The sequence below is a fragment of the Rutidosis leptorrhynchoides genome, unplaced genomic scaffold (genome assembly GCF_046630445.1).
Source record: "Rutidosis leptorrhynchoides isolate AG116_Rl617_1_P2 unplaced genomic scaffold, CSIRO_AGI_Rlap_v1 contig284, whole genome shotgun sequence".
NCBI classification, from domain to species: Eukaryota; Viridiplantae; Streptophyta; class Magnoliopsida; order Asterales; family Asteraceae; genus Rutidosis; species Rutidosis leptorrhynchoides.
Genome location: NW_027266529.1, coordinates 57,092 through 65,006, shown reverse-complemented (window position 1 = coordinate 65,006; position 7,915 = coordinate 57,092). Strand labels below are relative to the sequence as shown.

At 38.9% G+C, this 7,915-nt stretch overlaps 2 protein-coding genes and 1 pseudogene across 2 annotated transcripts; 1 reads left to right on the top strand and 2 right to left on the bottom strand.

Annotated features, from left to right (window-relative positions):
• Positions 1–987: 987 nt before the first annotated feature.
• On the top strand, positions 988–2,761 carry LOC139882567 (uncharacterized; annotated as a pseudogene).
• A 611-nt stretch (positions 2,762–3,372) lies between these two features.
• Positions 3,373–4,912, bottom strand: LOC139882566 (high mobility group B protein 7-like). The gene is made up of 8 exons (XM_071866861.1): positions 4,773–4,912; positions 4,599–4,681; positions 4,460–4,508; positions 4,051–4,146; positions 3,891–3,948; positions 3,766–3,810; positions 3,591–3,677; positions 3,373–3,495 (listed from the first exon to the last, which is right to left on the bottom strand). The coding sequence occupies exons 1-8, from the start codon at positions 4,910–4,912 to the stop codon at positions 3,373–3,375; spliced, it is 681 nt and encodes a 226-aa protein (XP_071722962.1).
• Positions 4,913–6,048: 1,136 nt separating this feature from the next.
• Positions 6,049–7,488, bottom strand: LOC139882565 (protein ASPARTIC PROTEASE IN GUARD CELL 2-like). Its single transcript, XM_071866859.1, has one exon. The coding sequence runs from the start codon at positions 7,486–7,488 to the stop codon at positions 6,049–6,051; it is 1,440 nt and encodes a 479-aa protein (XP_071722960.1).
• Positions 7,489–7,915: the final 427 nt, after the last annotated feature.

The window sequence follows — 7,915 nt, the reverse complement described above, 5'->3', positions numbered from 1 at the left end:
ATATAGTTAATAGAAATAAAATTAAATTATTATAATTGTAGATGTTATTGTCGAATTAATTTTAACGTGTAGTGGTCTTATTTTTATTTATACAAATATTAAAATAAGTTTTAAACATTAAGTTCAATTATAAATTCAAGCAATATAGTAACTCAAACAAAATAAAATATATATTATAGTATTTTTTATTTGTGATAACTTATTTATGTGTATTATATCATGAAATTTCTAATGTATAATCGGATAATAATACTAACAAACGGACAGGCCAATGATTGAGTAAAATTCCACTAGACTTTAATCATGTTGGGGTTCAATTTTCCTAAAGGCAAGGTTGATTATCTTGGATCAACATTGACAGTTCATAAACCATATATATATATGACCATTAAAAGCCATATATGAAGGAAAGGAAGTTCAAACTTCAAAACATGGATGTAGTGTAGTCTAGCTAACACAGAGAAGGAAAAATTGACGTTGATGATTGGTGTTTTTCTTTCTTTTTTTCAAAGTAAAATTTGAATCAAGTACGCTCCAACGTTCAAACGTCAATTAGACTTCTCGTGAGTTTTTTATCAAACGGTCACAGATGTTCATGTGAATTCTTTTAAACTTTGATTTGATAATCAAGGTGAAAAAAAAATTGCTTTTTTTGAAAAGGAATAGGTCTTCCTCCTTTTATGGCCCGGTACTATAAATAAAGGAAGCCATAGTTCAGGTTCTTTAGCAGATCTCTCTTCTTTAACCAAATTAAATTCCCTTCACTCACACATTATTATTACAGTAATCATTATTCCTTCCTGTCTACGTGAAAAAACAGTAATAGAATAATCCTATCTGATCTGAGCTGAGCTGCTTTCTTTCCATGACAGGAATATAGTAGTAGTGTTTTCTTTCCAAGTCGGATTCCAACTTGAGAGCAAATTTCTTTTCTTTTCTTTATTCTTAAAACACAACTTGGAATCTGATCAAGACCCATCTCCCAAAATGCAGATTCTTAGATGGGTTTTCAAGGTTTTTCTCATATTTTCAATTTTCGCAAAACAACAAGCAAATGCTGCACTACCACATTGCTTTGAAGAAGACAGAGCAGCTCTGTTAGGGTTTAAAGCCAAAATATTGAAAGACACGACCGGAATTCTCTCTTCATGGATAGGAAATGATTGTTGTGGAGGCAATTGGGAAGGTGTCGAATGTAACCCGACGACAGGAAGAGTCACTTCCTTACAGCTCCAACGTCCTGAAAGAGAAGTTAGCCTTTACATGAAGGGCACTCTGTCTTCTTCATTAGGTAACTTACATTTCCTTGAGTTGTTGTTGATTAGTGGCATGAAGCAAATTAGAGGTCCAATACCTAACAGCTTCTCTAATCTAAATCGTCTCACCCAATTAGTCCTAGAAGATAATGCCCTCCAAGGTTACGTCCCTCCAGGTATAGGTCTTTTGTCTAAACTCCAGACACTTTCGTTGAACGGAAACCGTTTGAAAGGTCCACTTCCTCCGACCTTAGGAAGTCTCAAAAATCTGAAAATGTTAGCTTTAGCAAGAAACCAACTGGCAGGTACTATCCCTTTAACTTTCAAAAGTTTACGTAGTTTGGAGACTTTTGATTTAGGCTTCAATCTAATTTCTGGGTTGATCCCAGATTTTCTGGGGCAATTCCGTAACATTACCTATATCGACCTGTCCAATAACCTGTTAACTGGGCAATTGCCTATTGCCATGTTCAATCTGGCTAACCTTCAAGACTTGTCGCTGAGCAATAATCAGCTAACAGGAACTATTCCAGAACAAATTTCGGGCCTAAAATCTATTAGCACGCTTTCTTTAAGTGCAAACAAGTTTACAGGTCACATACCGCAATCAATTTCTAAGCTGCCGAAACTTTGGTCCCTCAATTTGTCGAGAAATGGACTTTCGGATCCCTTACCGGTTATACCTATCCGAGGCATTCCTTCATTGCTGTCAATAGATTTGTCCTACAACAACCTCGCATTAGTGACTCTTCCAGATTGGATCAGAAGCAAACCCCTTTCAGAAGTTCGTCTTGCCGGCTGCAAACTCAGAGGAACTCCACCGCGATTCACGCAAACCGAATCCATTGCTTCCATCGACTTGTCGGACAACTTCCTCGTCGGAGGGATTTCGGGGTTCTTCACAAATATGACCAGCTTGCAAAAGTTGAACCTCTCAAACAACAAATTAAAATTCGATCTCTCGGAAATGAAATTGCCAGAAGCGATCACATCTCTGGATCTACACTCCAATCAGCTCACCGGTAGTCTTAATTCAAGAATCCTGAGCAGCAGTTTTTTGGAGGTTTTAGATGTATCAGTGAACCATATTTCGGGTGGCATCCCGGAATTCAAAGAAGGCTTGAGATTGCATATTCTAAACATAGGAAGCAACAACATTACAGGCCAAATCCCTAGTTCAATCTCCAACCTAGTTGAACTTGAGAGGTTTGATATTTCAAGGAACCATGTGAGAGGCACCATTCCAACAAGCTTGGGGACTTTTGGAAAATCTTAAATGGCTCGATATCTCGATGAATCGGCTCGCTGGAAGAATTCCAAAGAGCATGTTGGGAATTCAGAATCTGAGGCATGCAAACTTTAGGGCAAACAGCTTGTGTGGAGAGATCCCTCAAGGGAGGCCCTATAATGTCTTTCATTCCTCAGCATATGTTCATAATCTGTGCTTATGTGGCAAACCTTTGGCACCTTGTAGGAAAATCACAGTGAGGAAAATGGGTCAGTGACACGTGGCATGGCATAGCATTCCCTCATATCTATGTAATGTATGTATACTCATTTGCCAGATGAGCTTGTAATAGTTATAGTAATTTCCATTCACTTAAGTATGAGAATAACATATGATATGAAAACAGTAGGTTTGTTTTGAATAGAATAAATGTTTTGAATTTTGAAAATAAAAATATGTTGATTTCATGATCATCGACAACTAAAGAGGGCACCCAATAATGCAGCACAAAAAGTGCACTTTCATCCAGCACTAAAGTTCATTATTCAAATGACATGCCAAAAGGAATCATTGAGGATGAGTTTAATTACAAGCAAAGCAAGCATCCTCGATCAATTATTGTCAACCCAAATAGATCAATCGAGCAATAGGTAAATCTGATTAACTAAAAGAACTGGATTAACATTAACAAGAAAAGAATTGACAAGGATTCATTTTTAAGCTGCTAGGTATCTAAGTAACGGAACCACCAGTAAGACTGGAAAACAAGATGTCCTAGTGTCATGAATCCAAAGCATTAACATAGCCTAGATATAGCTCCTACTAGATCAAAATTTACAAGCCACCTCCCAAAACATTAAAAGCACCAGATATAGCTCCTACTATTCATCAGAAATCTTCTAACTCCTTGTCAGCTGAATCACCCTTTTCATTTGAATCTTCTAATTTCTGGTCAGCAACATCTTCCTTTTCACTTGCATCTTCTAATTCCTTCTCAGAAGCCCCTTCATCCTAAGCAAAAAGAGAAACAAGTGATCATTATGTATAACTCAAATGTGATGTGATGGAATAACGTATAAATGAATTGCAACCAGCAGAAGCCTTACATCATCAATTTGATCATCATTATTCTCCAAAGCCTCCTCATACATGGCCTTCAACGCGGCAGCCTTATCTTTGTATTTCTGTTTCTCCTGTAATACCAATATCAAATGATTAACAAAGGCATGTTGTCAATAAACTAAAGTTTCTTAAGTGTGTATTTTGACAAACAGAGGTTACCTCATCTGACATTTTCCTCCATTTTTCACCACCTTCCTTGGCAACCTGAATTTTCCAATTAACAATACTTCATTAACAAAACACAACCCAAAATCAAACTATGCATTTCGAACAACAGTTCCTACCTCTTTAACACCCTTGGCATCTGGATGTGCTTCCTTGTACTCCTTCCTGAAGTCATCCCTGCAAAATGAAATAAAACATTATCAGTATCAGGGCAAGAATAATACTTATAATATGTTTGACCAAAGACAAACAGCAATACTGGAGCAGAAAAGGCATTACATAAATGTGAAAAACGCGGTTGGTGGACGTTTGCCCTTCTTTGATGTCTCTGTTTTGGCTTTCTTTGACCTGGGTTGAGATGATGCTGACCTTTTCCTACACATTAGAAATGATATAAGCATTCCTAAATCAGAGCAGCAAACAACATAGGTTCATGAATTGAATGTAACAAAAGCATTCACAGATTTCAACATAGATTAGGAGCTGCTCTTGAATATAACAAGAGAAAGCACAGCTTCAGCAGCAGAAAGAAGTGTTTTTTCACTAACATCCTAACAATTTAAAACACAGATCTGCCACTCAACAGAGAGATGTTTCCAGTTGTTCCCGATTGTACATACTAGTATTAACTAACAGTGTGTGAGCTATCAGTTTAACTAATTGTGAATCCAAATAAGTATTATGTTACCTCTCTGCTGGTTTATTCACCTCAGACGGCATCTCCACAACTTGAGCCTCTGAATTCAAAAAGAACAAAAAAAGGGTCAGGCGAGTTTGTCACAAAAATTTTGTTGAAATTAAATTAGATGAAAAATGAAAACACAGACCTAAATTCATCTTGATTTTAGCATCAAGGCTGCAACTGTGCATGCTGATAAGTGCTACAGGCACTGATTTGTTGCATTCGTCACTGCAATTTCACAAAGTTAATGACAGTGAGAAACCCTAACTTGAGATTTATCAAACCTTAACACAAACAAACTGGAGTAAAATGAAATTACCACTTGGCAAAAGCACTGCCATCTTTGGCGCGCAAGAGAGAGGCAGCGGTGGCGGTGGCGGTGGCGGAGGTGCTAGATTCGGCCTCCACTCTCTTCCTGGACTTGGGTGGATTAGACGTGGAAGATCTTCCAGCAGCCATTTCTTTTGAAAATACTATACGATAGAGAGTGTTTGCGAGAGGAAATCGATAGAAGAGTGATTGGGAATTTTAGATTTTATTAATGGAGGAAAGGGGCGAGAGAGAGAGAAGAGGGAAAATGAAAAGACTGAAAATTAATTCTTTTGGCGCCAGCAACTGCAACTTCTAATTTAGATTAGCCCGCTCTTTTCTTTTTTCACAAGGATCGATGACCTGTCAGCTTCTACTATAATCCAAATCAATCTGGACCGTCTGTTTCTCCAACTATAAAATGCTGTGCGTTTCGCAATAGTAATATAGTTTCAATATGGGCTGTGGCCTATTTTACAAAAGCTCCTTCTCATTTTACATATATGACCAGTGGGCCAAAAGCCCAAACATTGTGGCTTGTCCCTTGTTAAAAGTTAAAAAGGCAAAACAAAACTATGTATTGTAACGTTTAACTTTAAAACTCATTTCGTCTCTTCTATTTCACGTACTTGGTCCCTATATTTGACAAACGTTATGGCCATTTTCACTAATGTCCGGGTACGTGAACCTATAGAAGTTTATGGACAGTCTTTTTGAATTGAAATTGTAGTATTTCATTTCCTACTAGTTGGAAAGCAATGTAAAATTTTGGAAGAAAAAAGGGAGAAGGAAAAAAGTTACGGCTTTGACAAAAAAAGTGACTGCTTGGATGCATTCCCACTTAGCTAGGTGTTGTCTTCACATGTCTAGCTAAGCTTGCTTCTTGTAGAAAATTCAAAATCATTGTCTCTCCATATTATTCCTTCCCATCTTTTTTTCGCAATGATGAATTATTAGGATCACCGATGTGAATAGTGAAGTCCTCAGTAGTGGTCATTGAATCATATATACGATGGAGAAGCCTTGGCCAGTTGGCCCTAGTGTGTGTAAAAAGGGAGATTGATAAAAAAAAGTTGAAAGAAAAGGCTGTGTAATACTCAAGTCGTTACCTTTTTAATGGCCCCCTTTTCTAGGGTGTTTGACTTTTGACCATTTTTATTTTTCATAATTATGTTTCTCACAATTAATAAGAGCATACTCTAGTAACTAGGAAAACAAAAACGGCTACTAGATATTTGTAGAATACATATATAACTAAGCAAAAATTTAATTAATTACAATATTGTTTAACAAACATTAGGACCAAAACCGAGAAATCCATAAGCACCATCGATGGAGATTTGGATACCTTCTTGTTGAATGTTGCCGATGATGGAGAGGCCAGTGGGTGACGGAGCAAATGCAAAACAGAACGTACCAACTTCATCTACTGGTATAAGAAAGTTGTTAGCCGGAAGTGTTAATATTGGCCCACCCGTGAAATAAAACGATACTGTTGGTACCCGGACCGACAAAAACCCGTATAAATTGTAGCACGTGTCGAAAATCGATACTCGCCTTGCTCGTGGAAGGTTTTCTGTCTGCGCTATAAATGAATCCCGAAACGCCTCGTATGCCGCCGTCGGAAGCCTGGTCACCGCCGTCCCCGTGTCCATAACTACTCCTCCGTCCCCTGATTCCGTCAACTTGAATACATCCTCGGATATGGGTATCCGGGTCCCGCCAATTCCAAGACCCGACAACCCAACATAGTAGAAACTCGGTGCTTGCGGGCTACGAATGAGTGGGACCCACGCGGCCCCCACAGGTAGTGCTCCACGCCCGAATTCCAACGATCCGTCCGAACCAGAACCCCGACTCACTAAACAGTATGTGAACGCACCTCCACTTTGACCACCCAATTGACCCACAAAAGACATGGATCCTCCGCCGAGACCCAACAACCCTGCTGCCCCGACGAACATTCCCCGATTCCGATGTCCACAGCCGATGGCCACATTTTTAACGACGGTCTGGTCGAACGTCAAAGTCTCGAGTGCCAATGTGCCTTTTGTATAAGACCCGTCACCGTACATGACCTCGTACCCGCATTTTCCGGAGTGGCACCCGCCGGCATTGTCGAGGCGGTCGCAGACGGCGGAGTTACAAGATACCCGAGTGAATGAAGCAGAGGCAGCCGGGTCAAAAACCGGATCGTACTGTCTATAACAAACCGTACAAGGCCGGCATTGAACCCAAATAATATCGCTACCGGAGTCAATGACTACGTATTGGCTTCTGGGAGGACTACCGACACCGATCCTAACAAAATACTCTCCACTTCCTTGATCCATACCCGAAACAACACCCGACCCGAAATCCTGCACCTGGTAATTAGTATCGCCACGTGAATTCAGGCGGTTGGTTAGGCTAGAAACCCTTCTGATGTCCCTTCGAATCCGAGCAAGAATACGTTGGCGGTGATCGGTGAAGTTGTTTTTATTTCGATGGAGCTTGTCTCTGTGAAAGAGTTTAAGCTTAATTCCATGATCGCCATGGGTCTTAAATGCTTCTTCATCATCATCATCAATTTTTTGAGTTTTCAAGGCATTAATAGTAGTCACCTTGACGTTAAACTCTTGGAAGTTTGGGTATGTGGTGGTAGAGGTGGTGGTAGAGGTGGTGGTAGCGATGGTAATTACCAGTAGTTGTAGAGATGCAAAGAACAGGAGTTTGGAGCTTAACATGGTCGATTGGTTTGTTTGAGTTATTATATATAATATATATTAAGTTAGAATATGATGAGTTAATTTAATTTTGTTGTGGATTTGAATTCTTGGGTTTTGGGGCTATTTATTGGGGGAGATTTTCTTCTCACAAGTCAGAAGCAGGGAGAAGAAGATAGAGAAAGCAAAAAGGCGTGGGGTGGGGTGGGGTTTATTTTAGGAATTTGGCTTATTGTATAACTTAGACTTTATATCGACTTTTCTTAAATTTCCACGACATTTTTTAGATGTTAAATGAACAGTTTGGTTTGATTTTACTGAATGGGAACGGCTCAAATCCTCAATAATACTGACTTGATTTTCATCTAAATTAAATTACACGTAATAAATCTTGCATTCTTTAAATAAAAAATGAAAAATCTTATGTACAAGTGTAAATTAAGGCATG

Excerpts from the sequence above, each read along its gene's own strand:
- LOC139882566 (XM_071866861.1), bottom strand. The coding sequence starts at position 4,912 with ATGGCTGCTGGAAGATCTTCCACGTCTAATCCACCCAAGTCCAGGAAG. Across the intron at positions 4,682-4,772 it reads GGCAGTGCTTTTGCCAAGTG|TGACGAATGCAACAAATCAG; the intron begins GTAATTTCATTT and ends GTGAAATTGCAG. Across the intron at positions 4,147-4,459 it reads GTGAATAAACCAGCAGAGAG|GAAAAGGTCAGCATCATCTC; the intron begins GTAACATAATAC and ends TCTAATGTGTAG.
- LOC139882565 (XM_071866859.1), bottom strand. The coding sequence starts at position 7,488 with ATGTTAAGCTCCAAACTCCTGTTCTTTGCATCTCTACAACTACTGGTA.